Source organism: Agrilus planipennis, unplaced genomic scaffold, assembly GCF_000699045.2.
Source record: "Agrilus planipennis isolate EAB-ADULT unplaced genomic scaffold, Apla_2.0 scaffold5, whole genome shotgun sequence".
NCBI classification, from domain to species: Eukaryota; Metazoa; Arthropoda; class Insecta; order Coleoptera; family Buprestidae; genus Agrilus; species Agrilus planipennis.
This window is the reverse complement of record NW_020442468.1, coordinates 2,130,634-2,152,864: the sequence shown is the minus strand read 5'-3', so window position 1 is coordinate 2,152,864 and position 22,231 is coordinate 2,130,634. Positions and strand designations below refer to the sequence as shown.

The 22,231-nt window shown below is 34.9% G+C and overlaps 1 protein-coding gene across 2 annotated transcripts in view; it reads left to right on the top strand.

Annotated features, from left to right (window-relative positions):
- The window catches only part of LOC108735960 (calcium-activated chloride channel regulator 4), a 177,922-nt gene extending 161,479 nt beyond the window's left edge, over positions 1-16,443 (top strand). For both annotated transcript variants that reach the window (XM_025981303.1, XM_018468213.1), the window contains 4 exons: positions 12,132-12,562; positions 12,642-13,764; positions 13,826-14,252; positions 14,310-16,443. In XM_025981303.1, coding sequence (XP_025837088.1) covers positions 12,132-12,562; positions 12,642-13,764; positions 13,826-14,252; positions 14,310-15,838 — 3,510 coding nt within the window. In that variant the 3' untranslated portion in view covers positions 15,839-16,443. The remainder of the gene's footprint in view (positions 1-12,131; positions 12,563-12,641; positions 13,765-13,825; positions 14,253-14,309) is intronic.
- Positions 16,444-22,231: the final 5,788 nt, after the last annotated feature.

The window sequence follows — 22,231 nt, the reverse complement described above, 5'->3', positions numbered from 1 at the left end:
TTTCACAGTCTCTCAGTTATTGCCTAGGTGTTTTTATGGATCTCTCACAGTCTCTGTATGAGAGACTCGAACGATAAAATTGTTAATTCAGAGATTCGAGTATCTCGTTCAGAGACGCTAAACAGTTTTTTTGACAGTCTCTCCCCGTGACACCACAGAGACTTGATGAGAGACGGAGACTCGAGTCTCGCATTCAGAGACTCTGAGAGACTATCTCGGGTTTTTATTTATCAAAATTTTATCCAATTTAAACGAAAGAAGTATATCGGAAAATTATACCAGGGAAATAAGTTGTCATTTAGTGTTCTTTTAAAATAGTTCTTTAAATCAATCTTATTTTTAGTCACTTCAAATACTACCTATTAATTGGGTATATCAGTTTAAAATCACTTTTCGTCTCTCAGATTGTGTTGTACCCATCATAGTCTGCTTCTCTTCAAAAACAAAATTAATTGTTCAGTCAAATTCCCCATAATTCTTATACTTGTTTGTCCGCCGTATAATTGGTGAAGGATTCAATTTCCTCAGCGTCTTTCCAATTAGTTTAATGTTTAATTCTGGTGTACGCATGAAAACACTCGTATAGATGAGAAGATATAATATTAACTAGAAGAAATATTACTAGTACGTTTGGTAGAAGAGATTTTATAAATTAATCTTTTTGAAGAAACAACGCATGGAGATATTGATTACGCGTCAGGCGGGGAACGCACCTCATACTGGAGATAGATACATGTACATATACACAGGACCTTTACGCTATATTCTGATGGGATCAAGTTACCTTGGAGAGTTGATGTAGCGCACTGTATTAACCTTATGCTCTTTCTGATCTTACAACACCAGATGAAGGGCCAACAGAGCATTCTAATCGATTTAATTCGATGGTACAAATATAAGCAAATAAAAAAATTGTCCTTGAGTAAAGGAATCGATAAACAGAAGCAACTTTACAACCCGTTTGTAAAAGCAAAGGAATAAAAGAATAAACGAATATAACAAAGAGTTTCTGAAGGGCAGTAACGCTAGCTACAACATCATTTTAATGGCTTTAGTTTTATAGTTTTAAGGATCTTAGCTGGATTTGAGATAAGTGCAATATTCAAAATTAGGCAATTATTTAAACGTACGTTTCATTATTTTTGATTGTTGGCATGTTTTCATAAGTCGTAATCAATTATCTAAAAATGCTTTTACATATACCGAAAAGTTTTTATAGATATACATCATGTTCATAATGATTGGCACTTTCAAAACTACTTCGTACTTGTAAAACTAATGAGTCTCGAGTACTAGCGGTTCTGTTAATGTCAGCAGTATGATTACCTCAATTTCTGTAAGTAAAAGTACCCAAAGTCACGACTCTGGTTGTTGGAAAGGTTACGCAAATTAAGCTTAATAATAATTGCTACCCTTATAACCAAGGCGCTATTAAAAATCTACGAAAGACAGCTGAATCTCAAAACACGTTCTTTATACGTATTGTAGTTGCTACCTCAACAACAAATTTTGACGAAACTACTGAAGGAATTTGTCATTTATTAGATATAAAACTAAAAACTGCTGATTGGATTTTAATGAGGTACCAGGTGTCATATGTGACCAGGTTATAGGCCGACAGTGAAGTCATTATGACATTTTTCGATTGAGATCAGTCGATTTGTAAAGGTTTGATATTCCCAGAAACTGCCGATATGTCTCTTCAAAAACTTCGAGATTCATAACGATAAAAACATATTTTCAGCTCATCAGTTCTTATTCTTATTACTTGACTTTTGTAAAGAACAAATTAAATTCCAATAATACTAAAAAAAAATTAGCAATTGCTTTAGGATACGACTGGATTTTGTTACTTAATAACGCACATCGCTACCTTTACAAGCTCACGATTGGTTGCACATGTTCAGCCCGGAGCTGCAGAAGTTCTGCAATATTATCAGGGTAATATGCACAATAACTATAATGATAATAATTGCTTTAACGTACGTATGCAAGTATACATGTATGAGTGTGTATTTGGCGTGCGTGTATGTAAAATAGTAAAGGTGAGCGGTCACGACTTGTATCAAGGAGGAATGGAGGATCAGGTAGGTTCTCACGACTGCCGCCGCTCATTCGCCGTCATTTGCTGCTTCTTCCTTAGCGAAGGTGAAATCTTCGACGAATTGATTGTCAGTCGGATTTGCCGAAGAGAAACTTTTCCTCTAACGCAATAATATTCACCGATAGTGGGTTATCTTAATGTTTGCTTACATATGTGCTACTCACACGCATTAGCATTCGAAAAATATGAAAGTTCGAAAGTCGTTTTTATAATATTAGCTGATGAACACGTTCGATAATTACCTGAGCAGTAATTTCGCGATTATTTGAGAGAAAGAACACATCAATAGATACTGTCGATGATGCACGGCGTCTAAATTTACTCATGGTGATCATAATGTATTTACACAAAGCTGAACCCGTCTAGATGTGGGTACCTTTGTCGACCCTCCATACCATAATATAACCTAAGGGTTGGGGCATAATGTAGGCTAATCCTCTAAGATATTTCACTCCATACAGGTCAATAAGGGCATTCTCTCTTACTATAATTTAACTAGCAATAAAGGCCAGTCAGAGAAACCTTTTACAACTTGCTATAACCGAAATTCTACGTGTGTGTCGGGAATGGGAGCTATGCCCTACGAATTAGGGCCAGGTTTTGGTGGGATAGATATATAATACACTAAGCTAGATCTACCATATCCTAACCTAAGTCAACTGGGCATATCACTTCACACAAGCCAGTAAGGGAATCCTCTCCTACCAAAACCTAACGTAAGCCCAAAGGATATGTATAGCACTTAGCATACGTATGAATCAGGATTCAGTATTAATCAACCAAACAGAATAAAAAAACATTGACGATAAAAAATTAGAATTGTTAGCTGACGTGAGTGCTTGTATTGAGTTTTCTTCTAATCTAAACTATCATAATCGATTGATGCCTTGGCTGAGGTTCATGTTGACAATAAATGTTGAGGAAATACAAAACGGAAAATATTGAGACAAATATTTCGTAACCTTTGGTAAATTGTGTTGTGTAAGTATATTCCCAAAAGATGTTTCTTTGCATGACGTTTAAATTGCAAACAAAATTTGTTCAAACATGTCTCTTGTGTTCTCAATAAAAACACAAAATATGTTTTCCGTTCGCAAAAGGCGCCTTTCCTAAGTATGCAGTGTCAATCTTTGCTAACGGCGACAAGGAAAAATATCTTGAAACGTTTCCTTATTTAAAAGCCGAGGTTGTGGCCGGGATATGGATTACATTGTGGAATATCTTCCATGTTGGAACGCGCCCAGTACGCGTCTTATCTCGTCACCGGCATTGTCTACTATTTTGGAGAGGCTTTACCTTTAACCCAACTATCAGCCAAACCATGAATAGCAATGAGTCAAGAAGGCGACGAAGATGGCTTTCTTTTGTTAAAGGATTTTCTGATGGACCTGATAAGCGCCGTTACAAAAGACTTTTTAAATAAATATGCATGCGTACACACATTTGGAGAGATCTGCTGTAATGGCTTTAACGATGATAATAATGGAACACTGTTGAAAGTCGTACAATAATGAAATTTTTAGGTACGTGGACGTCTAATAATGTATGCATTTTAAACTATTATTTATTTATTGTTGCCCACCTTTATGCTGTACGCTTTGTTCATTTGTTATTAACCGTAAACATGTTTTAATTAAACGAGTTGATATTTGAAACTTAAACTTATTCAATTTACAGTTGTATGTAATGTGTCGTTGGAATGCCTGATAAATTGTATGTTTGTAGTGCATGCTTTTGTGTACAATTGCGCTCAGTACAATTTAATTGCAGTGCTAGTTATAGTTATTCAGGAACAAATGAACTGCTTCTTCTTATTATGATATTAAAACGGGAACACCATAAACAATCTCGCTAAATTACTGTCTAAACTGTAGAAGCTCCTAAAAAGCCAAACAGAGACAGTGTATCGCCATCTAGTGAGTATTTGCTACTACTGAAGATACTTTCTTTGGAGCGTTGATGAGATTTATTAGCATAGAAAAATTTCTGAATAAGACTCTAGTTGACAATAACGGAATACAGAAGCGAACGATTTTAAGTGTATTATGTATCTCGATAAGTGCTGAAATATGGCTGAAACGTCATAAATCAAAATCACTTTCCTCTTGAATTGAGTAGTTCAATTGTACCAAATCATTTAAGCGTGATGTGATGTCAATGGAGCAATACGCAGTTGAAGACGTTGCACATTACTTGCAGTAAATAGCAAAGCAAGAGGAAAGGTAGACATGTATATTGTTATTAATTATCACAAAAACGGCATAGATTAGTCTGTCTACTTTTATTTTCCAATTTACAAACAATATCTACACTCTATGTTGCCTAACTCATTTCTTTTAGTTCATTTGCAACAAATTTTTGTGTAGTTACCTACATTTTCGTCGTGTTGCTTGCTGGTAGTTCAATTTAAACTTTGCATATGTATTTACACTCAATGATTATGTTTCTGATACAAATGAATATAAAAGACAATATTCATAGGCTTTCAATGACATCCACTTCGCATGTTTTAATCTTTGGAAATCTTCTAGGAAGTTGTCTGTTGACGCTTCGCTTGCGTGGAAAGCATCTTCAAAGCTTTTTTGAAGATGTCAAGTCACTGAGAAGAACTTCATAGCGAGATAATAGTGAAAATAAGAATAAAAACACTCCACTACAAAAATGTGTCGCTCCATCTTTTCTTTATAATTAATTATTAATCCTAATTTTCTTTTCTATGCTTACAGTAATTTGTTTATGTACAGTTGAATGCTATTCGAATAAAAAAAGAAAAGACCTGTAGTGATTATCATCAATACCTGTCATACGTCAATTAAATAAAACCTTGGATTTTTCGCAATTAAAGAAGTTACACGGCTGCGTTCGTTATTATTATTATACATATTCGAAAGGTTTTTCGTCATGTCCGTGCGTGTCAATTCTTAGCTCATTCGTTATTTCTATTCATTCAAATAATTCCGTGAAGCGTTGTAGTTGTCTGTGCTCATTTAGTTTTAAGTACCGTTCGCCAATGATTCTATCCTTTGACCTTATCGGATCCGAGTCTATATGTATAGGTAGAGGTAGAGGTAATGCTGGTGTTGGTTGCATTTGGTTCCGTTACGAAACGGACCCATACGATTTGTAGGTCGCAGTATGCACGCGAGGAAGAGCCTCCTGCGACCATGCCATAAACAATAATGTACTTTCACAACAACGTCGCATCGTAGTCGTGGACGTTAGATTCTTCAGAGATTCTATCAACATTTTACAGGCTCATCTTTGCTTTCCTACATACATATATATATATATATGGGTACCTTTACGTACTAGTAAAACTATACACTTAACGAACAAGTCGATATTTTATTGTGGGACATTATGGCTGTGTTAGCAGGATGCCATTTGGCCTAAAAAAGGCACCTCGTGGTTTTAAACTTACACTGAAGAACGTTAATCGTTGCATTCGTTACACCTTTCAGGGATGGGTGTATATCGAGTCTTTAAAGTCATAACTTAACGTAACATCTTCTCTTAGAGGTCGTAATGCAGCACGGTCTCATAATGTTTTGACAGATAAAAAATAGAACATCAACGTCTTCTTTATAATTTCGACATATTATAAATGATACTTCACACGATTACATTTGAGATTCTTAGGTTTTTTTTTGTTCTGTTTCAACCCTTTAGAATTCCATTTTCCCAAAATCCATGTTTACTGCGGCGATCCTATCCAATAGCCAGAACGTGCTTTCAAAATCTAATTGAAATCGTCCCAATGGTTTCGGCTATCTGTTGATCATCAAACAATCAATCAGGATAAGGTCTATTAGGTGTCTAGGAAGTCAGGACGAAAGGATTAGTAGGGATATAAAGCAGAGGATAGCGCAGGGTCGAGTCGCCTTCACTTCTGTGCTCACGAACGATTCATTTAGGAATTTGAAAAAGGTTGTTAAAGATGTATGTTAGGAGCTGCACAGCTGCGAAACATGGACGGTGGACCCGGCGGAAAAGAAAAAGAAAGGTTTGAAATGTGGTGTTACAGGCGAATGATGAGGATACCGTGGATAAAGAAGGTTAGAAATGAAGGGGTATTAGAAAGAATAGAAGAACAGAGGACTCTATGGAAAGAATTTGACAAGAGATGTTGGTAGGACACCTTCTCAGCCATGAAGATCTGAAGATCTAGTCAGAGACATGTTAGAGTTAGGAGGGGAAGAGGTAGGCCTAGATTAGATTACTGTTTGTAAATGGTTAAGGATGTGGGTTGTTCTGGTATTGGGGAAATGCGAAGATTACCTCAAGGTAGGAAAGAGTGGAGGTGCGTGTCCAACCAGTCTTAGAAGTGACGACCTTATGATGATGAAGGTCTTAAACGTAGGAATTTGCTGCAGACGGCACGATATTATTAATATATGGCGATGTACTGTCTCATTTTTGATATTTCTTTATCTGGTTTACACCTACTTATAAAACTCATTCGATTTGCTCAACGAATAATCGAAATTACCTAGATATTCTATTCTAAAACGTAGATGTGCAAAATGTGGGCATGGGAAAAAACTACTAAAGAAAATTACTATTGATAATTCTTAGACATCAGCATAACAATAAGTTGATTGTGCTGCCATTAATAATATAAATTAGTAATTTCTTCAAACAATAACAACAATATCTTAATTTGACGTTGCCTTCGCACTTGGTAAATCAAACTGGGAGTGGGTACTACACCATGTATTATTTGTGATTTAAATTCTATTCATTGTTCGTGACAATATAGGATGATTCATTATACTTGCAGTGTTTGTATATAAATCGTGAGCAGCAATATTAATTGTAAATTCTTAACCGTTTTATTATATTAAATTTACGTACATATATGTACGTACTTCTGCTTTTACCAGTTTTATGACCTGTGAAGTTTATTTATGGTTTGGAATAACCAAATTAACCGTTAACTGAGATTATATCCTTTACCATAATCATCATGGGATCGTCAGTCCTGAGACTGGTTGGATACGCACCTACTTTCTTCCTATTCTGAACTAATTTTCGCATTTCCTTGAAACTAGAAAAACTAAAACTTTTGGGTGTTTCATTCCCACCAGCTATTAATGCTGGTGGGCGGTCAGTCCTTCCGGATGCGCCGGAAGGTAGGGTGGAAGGCCCTCTTCAGCCTGCTTTCAGGAATCGTGGGAATGGGTGGGTGGTGGTTCGGGTGAGAAAGATAAGACGGACGAAATGAAGACAGAAGAGAATGAAAGATTATCTGTGAAATAATTACTGCCTCAGCATTTGCCTAGGTGATCCAAGGAAACCACAGAAAAAGTTGGACCAAGGCAGACGGACCCGGAATCGAACCGGCGTCCTCCCGAATGCTAAGCAATGGTCTAGACCTCTAGGCCATGCCGCTCGGTTTGAAACTGGAAGATGCCACATCCTTAACTATTTATGAACAGTAATCTAGTCTAGGTCTATCTCTGCTCCATTTAACTATTGTCTCTACCACTAATATGACTCTAACTAGCCCTTAACACCTCAGAAGGGGTTTTACGAACCTAATCTCGCCTATTTCCGATTGACTTTTAAAGCGCCCTGTGTTCTCCTACTCATCCGAATCTCTCATCATTTGATGGTGCATGGTACTTACAGTTTAATTTCGGCAACATTTTTATGACGTACAGATGCATGTGCAACCAACTACATACCCGAATAGACATTTAGACTTACCCACTTTTTGGCAACTGCTTGTGATACTTCAAAATTGGAGATAAAAATTTCAGAAACTTATAGATACTGCTTAAACAGTTGAAGTGTTCGACAGGTTTTCCACAGTTCAGTGATAGACATGAAACCAGGAAACCAATGGTAGAACATTGTTATTTATATAAGACACCCCATCTGCTGTATTTCTTGAACGAAGAGATAAGAAATCCAGAAAAGTCCAACTATTGGTAACCCAAAAATTCGATTTATAGAAAAAAAAATTGGCTTCCGTTCAGACGTTTCGTGCGGATAATTACACCACCGTTTACACATATTATATACCCCATGATTTTACAATTTCTCTGCCTGTAGACTCCTAATTAGGCGATTAGGAGCTGTAAAATTTGCATTACAAATTTGCACTTCCATCTATCGAAATAACAGCATTTTCGAAGGTGATATTGGGAGTAAAACTATTAGACAATTTGGAACGCTTTGTTCCTCTCTAATATCAGACTGCTGTCTACCAAGTTTCTTGTTTGGGTCTCGACAAAACCACTGCAATTTGTGGAAGTTTATCGTGAGTAGTACGGAACGAAATCCTAGCAGCCCTCTAATCATAAAATGGAAGTTCATAATTAATCAAGGAATAAGTAGCTCCAGATTTAGCGATCCATAAATATCGGAGTGTTGTTTCAATGCTATGATTAAGATGAATGATTTAAGCTAATCTCAAAGTACGTATAAGAACAGTGGGTGGGTACTAAATTCATTCGAAGCTTAACAAAGTCGTACTATTTGTACTACTTCGTAGAAATTTCAAATGTACGTTAAGTTAATTAAATCCATCTTTAAAATGTCTTGTAGGTCGTATTTGAGTTTCGCGTACCGTGAGAAACAATGAACTAAATGGTTATATTCATTTATATTGCTAGGCAAGTGAGTGTAATCGCTTTCAGCGAACTACTAAGCCTACTACTTCATCAGTTAGCACCTGTTCATGTGTGAACAGGTAGAGCACAACAACAGAATTTTGTCGGAGTGCGATTTACTACACTCTGTTGTCGAAGATTTCCCATTCTATTCAAAGACGTGGGAATGAAATGAAAGAAGGAACGATTCATGTTTTCTGGTCCAATATAGTGCAAAGAGCATATTTATGTGTGAATCTGTTTGATACCTGAATCTTTATGTCTCAAGGTTACCAATACTGAGTATTTAAAACCATATTTTTACTTTTTATCCCAATGACAGTAATGATAAATATTCTGGATGAAGATCATCTAATTGATGGTCGGTTTTATGCTTGTTGACTTGAATGTAAATGAAAATAGATGAATAATTTCAACCAGCAAAGGTTTTCGTGACGCCATGATTCAAAATCACCTTCCTCGTAAGTTGAGTAGTTCAAATATACCCAAAAATGTGCCGGTGGTGTCAAATGCAGATAAATCATTTGGCATTCAGGGTAGGCACTTGTTTCATTTATTACGTTAACTTATTTGTTACAGTTTGTTTATATCTAATAGTTTTAGGTTATTGTCATCCACATGGTTTTGTTTCGGCCATGATTGTTGTTACAACGGAATCTGAGATTCCTACTGATCACGATGAAGTTTTAATAAGAAGTTTTTTGTCTTTTTGGTTTTATTTAATAGAATTGTTGCAAACAGTCCTGTATATAACATTTATTGATTACAATTTAATTTAATTCAAACCTGCGTTTTATTTCTAGTAGTTTTGAAGCCATAGTGGTAGATAACCTTTTTATTAGCAATTTCCTAAACTTAACACATACATACATGTATTCTAAATATTTACTAGTAGTTTCATTGTTAATAAATATTAATAAACCAACATACAAATTTACAAAAGAGAATGCGCTGCTTTCTTTGTTAATTTTTTGAGAAAATACTTAAGCTTGAATAATGATCAATGAGTGATAACGTTAGCAATTATCAACGTCGTTTGCGATAACAGCGTAGCCATTATACTGTCGTAAATTGTTATTTAATTTGTTAAGTTGCAACAAATACGTCTACGCTTTTGTTGTTTACTGATCCAAGAGTGAAGAAGAACATAAAAATAACCCAGATTCCTCGAAATGGATGATAACTGGTCGCCTAACAGTAATTAAAGCAATGATAATAAAATATTCTTCTTCCGTGGCATTTTACGATCTTTGTCTTAAATAAACAAACGATGTTGTGGTCTTTAGTTTTATAACGAATGGTTTATGTCAAGTTGAAAGAATTTCTTTAGCAATGTAATATTTTCTTTAGATTTCGTAATTGATATTTCATATTATGAGCATCAGAATTGGAATTAATTCTTTACAAATATAAGGTTTATTATAAGTGTTGGAAAATGGTTTGCAATCATAGCAAATCAAAAAAGATTGAATGGTTTGCTATTACAGACATGCAATACATNTAATTTTATTAATTAATTTTGATAGAAATGTCGAAACCTAAATATATTTGTTATGTAATAAGTTTCTATAAAGCTTCTATAGAAAAGTTTTACGTATTTTTTGTACCATGATCAATTTTTGTTTCGTGCTTATGACTTCTGCTCCATTTTCTTCCATTAAACTATATTTTCCACAGACGCATACGCTTTCACGAAATCCGCTTATTATATTACAAAAATTGTTTTGCAATCCGCTGAGTAAACTTATACTTACATATGAGCAAGCAATTAAACTTGAAAATAGGTATAAGTTGCTAAATAAGCAATATAAAGTGTTCTGCAATGCTTAATTTTGTTATAATTAATGTTGTTTGGACTTGAAATCCTTCAATTGTGTAAAATAAAATTAAAAATCGTGAAAAGATTGTTGACATATCGTGAAATAAACAAGTTAATCGAATTGAAAGAGCAAAACATTGCTGATGTCATCATATCGTGATGTTCACCTGCTTTTTTTTAATTACGTTTTACATTTCCTTGTTTATTGTTAAACGTTTAGGATGGTATTTGTTTCAATAGAAACAATCGTAAACAAACCAAGGTTATTAATATTATATCTCCTTGTACTATAAATGAGCAGTAATACATAAGTAGTTAAATTTTATAAACACGCCTTAGTTAATGTACCTAATCCAAAAGTTGGTAAAGTAGCAATAGTTTGTTGACTGCCTTTAGAAGCTTGAAAATGGCACCGTAGAAAAACCTTCTATGAAGTGTGAGGTTAAGGGCTGATAATTAAGGATCCTTAATTTTTTTACTCGAGACCCTTTTTGTTTAAATGCCTACATAACTTTACACTCTATATAATATTAATAACCCTTGCACAAAAAGGAGCAATCACTAAAAGAGATGTAAATGAATGAAACTAGAACAAGGGGTGAATAAATGAAATCAGTTCAGTTTTATCTGTAATGGACAAGCGCATAATGAAACTATGACATTTCGTGATAATCCTTGTTTAATATTCACGAGCCATGTCTACTCATATTTCTCTATTTTTCTTCTTCTTGGTAGTAGTGGCTAGGGGAAGAAATGGGGGCTTAATTAAAGTTTTAATCAAATGCCTGAGATAAGGTCTTCACTTGGTTGAACCGTGAATACCGGTCGCATTAAAAGAAAATCCCTAAATCGCTCATTGTCCATTAAGGAATTTAATTAACTCGCCTTATCGCAAATTGAAGTGAGTCTAACCCGAAACGGCCCTTTCAACTTGACTCACAATTATACATATAAAACAGTTCTAGAATTTGAACATAAAGGAAGTATACAGCTCGTCCAAATAGTCCTGACGAACCGAATGGGCATCCTTTTTAATTAATATTGAAACAGTGTTCGAGTTATTATTAAGAAACTACGTGAAGCAATTTTAAATCAGAATTATGTTAATCCAAATAAATGAAGAGGTTGGACCGTTAACCCTTTAGCGTTTCATTTGATGTGATGCAGTCTGTAGCTACATGCATTTGAATATTAAGACTCGTTCTGTAGGGGTAGTCTATTTATTCCTTTCCAATGTAAATGCGAAGAGCATTTACGGGCAATTTAATTGTGAAAGGGACAATGTGAAATACATATACATTGAACGGGCAGATAACTCGTCACGACCGTCTCATTCTGCCAGCTAATAGAGTTGGTACGTGACAAGGCATTCCTTTTCAGTTTAATTTCGAGGACTGCTTTTAAACGAATAGCTCCAAATTAATTTAAATGATTTAGAATGAATTCCTTGTGGTTCCGATCGGATAAAACCAGAATGATGCGAATGTTCAGTTTCTCTAAAGGTTTTCTTTCCTCTTTGAATATTGCAAAACCGTTTACGCAAGTGGCGATTCCTTTAGACACTCCATTAACCTTTCGATATTAATTTCAGAACACGATATCAAGCGCCTCCCACTACCTGTTCACTGCTCTTGATGGTCGTGCGTTCCTGCGGTCGGCAACTGTTGTGCTTCCTTCGTCGTGGCCGGACTCCTGTGCACCCAAACCTGTCGTTTCCGGTTCTGGTGAAACTCCGGATGTTACGATTTTGCCACGGGAACCGACTCGAGGACGTATTTGGACTCAGCAGTCGGCGGGGTGCGGGCAACCTGGAGATCAAATTTATTTCGGATATGAAAGTCTTCTTGGAAGGGACGACTCCTTGGGACGTACTTTGGTTAAGGAGTTCGCCAAGTATCGGTATGGCGTCTTCGAGGAACAAGGCTATTATAATGACCCCGTGTACCCAACCTGTTTCTATGATGACCAAACCAGGGAAAGTAGAATCACCGGATGCTCTGATTATCCCATTAAAAACACTGGGTATGTCTAATCCTGGAATCTTCCTGAGAACGATTCGCATATCTTCTTCTCGGATTTTATGAATTTTTTTTGCTTTCAGAATATGTGAAAATCCAAGTGCCAAATACAACGTTACCGAAATGGTCGAGAAAGACTCCAGAAGTTCGATCATGTTCGCAGCAGAAGCTCCATCGGTGACCATGTTTTGCGACGAAGGCAATCATGATCGTTATGCACCAACGAAACACAATCAAATTTGCAACAGACGAAACACTTACGAAGTCATCATGAGTCATCGTGATTTTGCTGGTAGTCGCATTCCAGCGTCCAGTGATATAACGAACACCACCCCAAAAATGTCATACGTTAGACAAAATATTACACGTTACATGGTGATAATCGAGAACACCAAAGACATGCTCCAACGGGAATCGTGGAACTACTTGAGAGTTGCAATAAGGAAGTGGGCATGGTTCGATCTTCCTGAGAACACCGAAGTGGGGGTGTTGTTAGCAAATGAAACTGGTGCTACAAAACTGGGAAAGATTGTTACGTTGAAGAACTCGGGCAATCGGGACGTCCTCTCTTCTAACATTCCTTACACTCCAGGAGATTCCATTCAGCCAGCTTGTTTACACTGCGCTCTCAGGATCGCTGTAGGGGTTCTGAACGAGGCGAACAAATATCGAAGTGCAGCGAGAAATGTTATAATCTTGATTGCTCCCGGTTTGGACCAAACGAAAGAACTCGACATGGCTATTGAGGATGCGAAGAAATTAAAAATAAAAATCGCTACCGTTAATTATCCGTACATTTTTCGTTCGCAACCTCTCGACTTCCTAGCAATTGCCACTGACGGAGCTGCCTTCACCGTGACAGAAGCGAAAAATAATATCGAAACGAGCTTGTTGACGACTTACTTCCAGTTGACAAACGTCTTTTACAGCATAACTGAAAGATTCTATTCTGGGAACCCCTCCGATTTACCAATGGAAATCCACCGACGAAAACTGAGTGACGACGGAAGATCCTCCATAACGGGTAGTTTTGTTTTGGAAGAAAATATGAGCGAGCCAGCTAAATTTATGCTATACACACATAATGCCGAGTCTCCGTTGATACATGGCCTAACTCTCATCAGTCCCAGTCATCAAGAGTTCACTGTTAGAAGCGAAAGTATGTTGGGTGTGAAGATTATTACCCTCGTTGCCAATATTAGTGAGGTAAATTTGGTTTCTTTTTTGTAGTCTGACCATGTTTTAATTCTTATATATTTATTTTCAGCCTGGCACGTGGACGTATACAGTTGAAAGGTACTCTGGAAACCCACAACCCCATTTCATCCAAGTCATGGCAACCCCAAAATCGAGAACCGTTCCCGTGGTCCGAGCAAAGTTTTGGGTTCACAGAAACCAACCCAATGGACCTCTCATTCTATTTGCTGAAGTGAAAAGGGGAAATTTCCCAGTTCTCAGTGCCAAGGTAGAAGCCGTATTCACGAAAGACGACAGAAACACCACCATGCCATACTCTGGCACATTGGAATTGTTAGACAGAGGAAACGGTGATCCTGATATTACTAAAGGCGATGGAATTTATTCGAGGTACTTCAGTGCAGCACCGGGAGGTCCTGGAACTTACACCTTTGAGGTTACAATTACTGATAATGGAAATACAGCGTACACATGGATGTATTCATCAAAAATTGGTGGTATGTTGAATCAACAATATCACATTTGCTTTTCCTAAATTGTTGTTTTTTTTTCAGAAGACAAGCCTTGCTGCGGAAGCGTTGTTCCAACATCTAGTGTACAAACATTGTCTCCATTCCAAAGAAGTTTGCCACCAGTAACCATGGTCATAACTTCTGAGGATATTTTGAAGGCAGGACAAATTGCAGTTGGTCGCATCGGAGATCTCAGAGTTCAAGTAAAACCTGAAGATATGAAGGCTCATCTGAGTTGGACTTCACCGGATATGGGTGGTAATAAAGTAGCCAGATACGAAATCAAGTATGCCAAATCTCTTAAGGACATTGTGGACGAATACGACACACTCGCCACCATATGGGAACATGCCAATCCACATTCGCTAGCACCCGGTTCGGAAACAACAGTTACTGTTGATATGACCAAGGAGAGGCATTTGCTCGATCAACCCCTTTACTTCGCCGTTAGAGCTTATCCACAACTTTATTCTGATTCTCAAGCAACGGAACCATCAAATTGGGTTAGACTTCTAGTTCCTTCTCCGCCTCCACCTCCGACCGTTCCGCCAACATTTCCGACCAGCGACCACTCTTCATGGCCACATAATCACATTAGCTCTGTAGGAATCGACCCAATCACTCCTACCATGAACAAAGCCATGCCATTCGGACTTGAAATCGTTTTGCCGGTAGTCATTGGTATTTTGATCTTGGCGATAATAGTGGCTTTGTACTGCTACTTCTGTATAATCAAGAAGAGGGTTCGTGATAACCACAAGAAGAGTGCTAAACATTCTAACGGTCTCAAAACTGATAAGCTCAATTCTGCCGTGACCATAGTTCCTGGAACACCTTCTCATTCGCCTCAATCAAATACTTCACAAGCTTACACCAATATCGTTGATGTTCCTAATCCTCATACCGTTGGAGTTCCTATCAATGATTACACGTACGAGGACGACACAAAGAAAAGATACTCGTTGGTTCACCAACAAGAGCAACAATTGATAGAGGAATTGAAACAGCAACATTTCAATCAACAGCAACATGATCAATTGATCAGCGCTAATAATAACTATGGTGGTGTTAGCGTGATTTCGAATAATTCGTTGCAACGTAATGGTGGTCACACTTTAAGCCCATACAACTCCTGGAGTGCTTCCCAACTGCTCCACGAGCACGAAAGGAGACATAGTCCTTTGGATAACATGATTCCTGAAGACCAAATGATGTCCGCCCATCAGGATATGATGATGAATGGCTCTCAAGTGGACCATATGTCCATAGGTGGACAAACTATTGATCATAGTGGACATCACATTTCTAACCCTGTTCCTGAACACTACATTCCTGGACACGCACCCCCGGTGCCGCCTCTCCCCGCTTACAGTGCCAACGGGTATCCGGTGAACTATAACATCTACGGCGTCCAACAAACGCCGCAAATGATGGCCCATCCGAATAATCAACCGATATACCAAACAATGCAAAGAAATGATGCACAGGGAAATTATAACACGAGCTTGCAAGGATCTTTGAGTTCTGTAAACAGTGGCGAAAAGAAACGAAGAAATGTTACGATGGTATAACAATACGTGATTGTTAATGAAGTGCAGATCGATAGTTTTGAAACTTTTCTATAAAAGGAGATAATTTAGAAATAGTCAAAACCACAAAATCGTAAGTTTGCAACCGGTTATTAGCATTATTTTTGTTTTTTTTAATGAATTTATTGTTTTAGTTACTATTTTATTTTTATTCTTGTGAACAATGGGTTATTGTAAATAATTTCTTAGTTATTGTGTATTTTTTCTGATAAATCATCGTTGTCATGTACAAATTATGTTTAACGTATAAAGTATATAAACTAGTCATGTCATAAGAGAATCTTACTTAATTAACGAGAAAAAAATGCATCAAAGCCAGTAATTATTTGTAGTGTGTAAATAGAATACTAGAGTATAGTTTATGTTTAACTGAATAGTGTATTATAGGAAAAGAATTAAAGGCTGATGATCTCGGATTCCCTTTTAGAATTAAATATTACGTAATTTTTTGCTTATCTTTTTTTGTAATATACGATTATTTCTACAATATTAATATTTAATTCGTGTAAAATTGAGTCGTTTTATGACTTAATATGTTAGTAAACATGTGTTTGTACTTCAACCAAATAAAGAACCTCTTAAACATGTAAATTAACATGTTAATTAATCGTTCACCAAATATCAAATAATAATAAAATCATTACAACACTTTCTGCATAAAGAAAGCGAAACGTACTCTTCACGCAGAATTAAAAGATTAACACTTAAAGGACAATTAATTTACTACAGAATAAAATATTTATTGAAATACTGTCGTTCTACGAAATAAGGTGGTTGTAGGGGATTTAGTTTTAGAAAAACATTGATAAATATCTCAAATCCGACCACTTGCTTCGTAGGACATCTCAATAGTGCGTAAATGCGTTATTTGCGCTGTATTTATACGAAAAAATTTAAATTAATGTAGATTTCTATTCAGATTTTGTTTCGTGCAGAATTCGTTTGTTCGGAGAGATCTACACCATTGGGCTGGAAGCTCGATTTTATGAGACGACCATCAGATGGCAACCCTACAAAAAGGTAAGTAACATAAACCCCTTTAGTTCCTGTATGCAATTTAAACAGCATTATTTCATTTGATGAGCAAATTGACATGATTTGCTTTAGAAGCAGATTAATGAATAATAGGATTAAGATGAAGAATAGTAAAATTCTTCGACAGTTAAGTATCTGAGAAAGGGACAGAGAATAATGAAAAATACAAAGTATTTGTTTAATTAAACGTCATAGCGTATTCTAAAAAATGATAGTTTTAGTAAGTTATGCAGATTTAGTAATTTAATGTTAGAAAATGTCACCTAATATTTTGTAGTTTGTTTGAGAATAGTATTCAGTTAGAGTTAAAAAGTCATTTTTGTGTGAAAAATCTTGTTCTAGTTTTCTTTGTAGTTACATTACTGCAGTTGTGATATTTGATGTATGTTAAGTTGTCTATATGTGTACCATATAACAAATTGTAGATTAATTGAAAAATATACAAAATTAGCATCCCTAACTGAGTCTACATGGAAGAAACATTATTTAAAGATGAGTATTCATCTATCTATTTCAATGAAACCAAAATTATAGGTCAATTAAAGCCTTCATTTTAAATTGCCCCGGCGGCTCCACCAAAATTTTCAACAATATACTTTTAATAATATTTAGTAATAATGTGTGTGTATCTTCATGACTGTCTTACATTCGACTTGAAATCGAAAGTTTACAATACAAATTAACGAAACATCTTTAATTAGTAACTAATACTGCTTCCGCAGCTTGAAATACAAATGTGTGAAACTTCAACCAAATATTACAAGGAGATATAATTAAAAGTACTACTAATTAATTAGCTATTTTCACGTAATATTTTGTATTTTGTTCGATAATATCTTCCAGTTTAAGGTGAAAAGTTATTTCTGTGGGAAAAATCATATTCTAGTTTTCTTTGTAGCTACATTACTGGAACTGTAATATTTGGTGTATGTCAAGTTGTCTATATATCATGTAACAAATTGTAGTTTAATTACAAAAAGAAAAATACAAAATTAGCATCCCTGATTGAGTCTACATGGAAGAAACATTATTTAAAGATGAGTATCCACCAAAATTTTCAACAATATTTTTTATAATTAATAATAATATGCGTGTATCTTCATGACTGTCTTACATTCGACTTGAAATCGAAAGCGTACAATAAAAATTAAACGAAACACCTTTAATTAGTAACTAATAGTGTTTTCTGTGGGAAAAATCGTTGTATAGTTTTCTTTCTAGTTACATTACTGGAGTTGTAATTTTGCTGTATGTCAAGTTGTCTACATCTATATCATATAACAAATTGTAGATTAATTACAAAAAGTGTATATAAAATTACCATCCCTAACTGAGTCTACGTGGCAGAAACATAATTTAAAAATGAAAATTCATCACTCTATTACTAAAATTTTCCACAATGACCATCAACGAATTAGTGTTAAAATTTGATCGTTTGTCCAAGCAAAAAAAGTTGCACACAAACTGCCATTCGTGAAAATATGTTTTAAACAAACCTCGTAAAATACTAAATAATTTTTAAAAGCATTTGACCTTCCTCGACTTGTTAATGATTAATAATTTTGCCTTGAAAGTTGAAACAACGATTAGAGATATCGCGAAATGTGAGTCACATGTAACAAATGCCCCAAGCTTAATAAAATTATTTCAGTTCAGAACAGTTCGGCCATTTAATCCTTACGTAATTTTTGTAAAACAATACACTAAATAAAATTGCAGCCGCGGATTAAATGCAGTGCTTTTTGTTCTGTAATTCTTTAAAGGTCGATGATTTAAAGGACAATTAGTTGAAAAGGACTTTGCGTGTGATATAGGACTCCTTTAGACAATCTGCCTCGGATTTTTGAAGCTTTGGATAAATGGGTAATCAACATTTTCTAAAAGTAAGCAATGTTTTTATACTTATTCCAGTATAGAGAAAGTGTGAGTTTTATTTAGTCACATGTGCCTACATCTTGTAAATAAGGACCAAGTAACATCTAAAATTGCCGAATTTAGTCCGAAAATTCTTTAATTGTTTGGAAAATTATATATTTATTTTTCCTATACGAGCAAGGGCTATTTTTAATATTTGAATAAAACTTCAAAAGCCAAAACAAATATATAATATAGATAACAATTGCAGATTTGTTTTAAAAATTAGTATTAATTAATTAATTCCTTCTACAAATCCCTTAAGATNTGAGTCGTTATTTTTCGAAATTAGATCCCACTTATTACAGAATGGAGAAGCAAACATATTCTCCTTGTAATACAAGATCAAAAAAGTTTACTTTATTCAAAGATCAGGAGTTAATCTTTAAAACAAATAAAGCCAAAACAAATATATAATATAGATAACAATTGCAGATTTGTTTTAAAAATTAGTATTAATTAATTAATTCCTTCTACAAATCCCTTAAGATAACCGTGAGTTAGTGGTATGTGGGACTATTATTGTGGTTCTTATTTTATATTGTTTTAAATCATTGTATAGGAACGTTCGAACCTTTCGAACAAAATTCTTCGTGTTGAAGGATAATCACGAAGAGTTTATAACTTGTGTGCAGTAATAAATAGTTATAACATATATTGAAAATTATTTTTGCAAACTTTTAATACTGAAGGGGTTTGTAAATTCTTTCTTTGTTTAAAAGCGGTACATATCCAGATGATAATTACATATTATTATTTATGTAAATATAATCAAGTGTCGTTTTCATTTAAAAATATTTTGGGTCTTTAGTGAGTGTATTTTTGTATTTTATATACTTCTAACCCTTTCTGTCCATGTTACTTTTAAACTTCCTCCTATGACACGATATCTCAAAGGTTTCTAACCTTTTGTTTTTCATATTGCTCTTTGTATTAATGTCTTAATGGTTCAACTCAAAGCAAATTGGAAACTTATTTTGTAAACTTTTACACGTATACATAATTGTGGTGTGTTTGCAGTTTGTGAACGGAAACAATAGCTTTATTAACTTAGTTTGAAAATTATATTAATTGACTGAAAGCTGTAATATTCCAGATGATCATAGTTTATATTTGTCATTTAAATATTTTAATAAATTAGAGTTTTTCCTAGCGCATTTCTGTCCTTTATTATCCGAATACTTGCTCTCTCTAACATCGACTGCTTGAATGCTCCAACGGTCGGTAGGTCGAGAACAAAATATTTCTTTCGTTTTGATGTACACAGCAATAAAAATTAGTTATAATAAATATATTATTTTTGGTCAAATCAAAATTATAGTTTTCTTATATGGCAGTATCATACAAAGAAAATGCANCTGACAAACGGTCTCATGGGTTATGACGTACAAAAAGGCATTAATATTCTAGACAAATTTTTAATTACTGGGTAGAACTATTAAATAGGGCAAGTATTCGGATATTAACAGATGCACAATTACGATTAAAATAAGCTCTACTAATCTAAACGACAAATGGAGCCTTTGTTATTTAAAAAATATTAAAAAGTAGATCACAATCACCTCGATGATTATATAGTTTAAAGGCAATGAAACGGCTTTCAGTTTTATTTAAGTTTTTATTATCCTAAATTAGATACCACATTTTACAGAATGGAGAAGCAAACATTTTCTCCTTGTAATACAAGTTCAAAAAAGTTTAATTTATTCAAAGATCAGGAATTAATCTTCAAAACAAATTTCCAATTTCCATTTATATTAAAACTAGGAAAATGACTTCTCACGGTCGACAGTTCAAGCATACCGTTGTTAAAGAGAGCAAGTATTCGGAAAATAGAAGACAGAAAATGACGCTCGAAATAAGGTACATTATTCTTAACGACAAAAGGAGCATTTTGCATTAAAAAAATATTAAAAGTAAACAACAACCCTCCCGATAATCATAAAGACTTAAAACAATGGAGTGCTTTCAACATTGACTCGTTAATTTCAGAAATCAGCCCCTACGAACTATTAAATACATAATTAACACAATGTTCTTGTAATACAAGATTAGAAAAAGGTAATTGTAGTATTGGTGGTTTATGCACCCCGTAAGTAACCCTCAGACCCCCTGACAAACTATTTCATAGTCACAATCTTATTTTAAATGGTTCGTAGACTTAGGATACCAAAAATTATTAATCTAAAAATTATCATATTTTTCTATAGTTCGTTCAATTTCTTTTTTATTTATTAATTTAAACTAATTTCGCAAATTATCTCTTTTCATTTCTACCACTTCGAAAGCTCTCCGTACTTAGGCTCGTCGATAGCGCCACCAGACTTTTGTTCTAGTGACTGCTTGGATTGTCATAGTGGAAAATTCCACATTCATTAAATAGTGTTGGATGATTATGTATTTGGATTAATTGTTTTGGAAAATCTGTGAATTATGCCGGTTCGGGTTGCAGTATTTAGTGAAATCAGTGAAAAAACAATTGATTTTCTCACCATACAGTATAAACAGTTTATTCACTATAAAACAAAGCGTTAGTAAATCCAGTTAGGTATTTTGTTTGTGGAACTTTTTACTTTGGAAAATTAATGGTGAAACGTGATGTTCGGTGAGTTTTTTACTTCTGACTTTTGTTGTTCTCAAAATTTGGATGATAATGGTAGAAATTTGGTTTTATCTTTGAAGTTAAGAATTAATTAACGTATAACTTTTATACAAATTAATATTATGTAATCGTAATTTTTGTGAAATTAGGCTTCGATAGATGAGGGGGTTGCTCCCCTTAGGAACGAAAAAAAGATAATGTCTGATTACGACGAAATTACGACTATTTGAAAAAATTATAATTTTTACTTTTTAATATAAAACAAAATTGGTTTAATCTGATTCTCATTAATTTAAGTATTTTTTGGGAGGGTAAATTAAAAATGTCTGTAAAATTAGTATATGCAAACATTTTCCCAAAAACTATTCTACAATTTTCTTGCAATTTACATTTGTCACCTATACAACATAAATTTTGTTTAATATTTCGTATAGCAGGCGTGAATAAATGTTTTTCAGTTAAACCTTTTCACCGCTATTTGTTTCCGCTGAGTTAATACATATAGCTCGCTCTTAGCAGCCAAGCTTAGGTACTTTATACGGTCTCTTGAGTAAGTTGTTCCACTCAGATGAACTGCTGATGGCGCCTAGGTAGTTCATTGTATGAGGTCGGGACTTCGGAAAGAGCGGCTGGATAGCTAGCTTATATAATTTACCGCGACTCCGTATTTATCCTTCTCCCTCAGTGACAGCGTCAAAATGGTCGGGCCTGCAGTTTCGAGAAATCGAAGCTGTAAGTCCGGTCATTTCGGCGTTTCACTGGTGGATAAGGATCTGATTTAAATACGGAATGTTTTGCACTTTTTGAAATCGAAAAAATTAGGT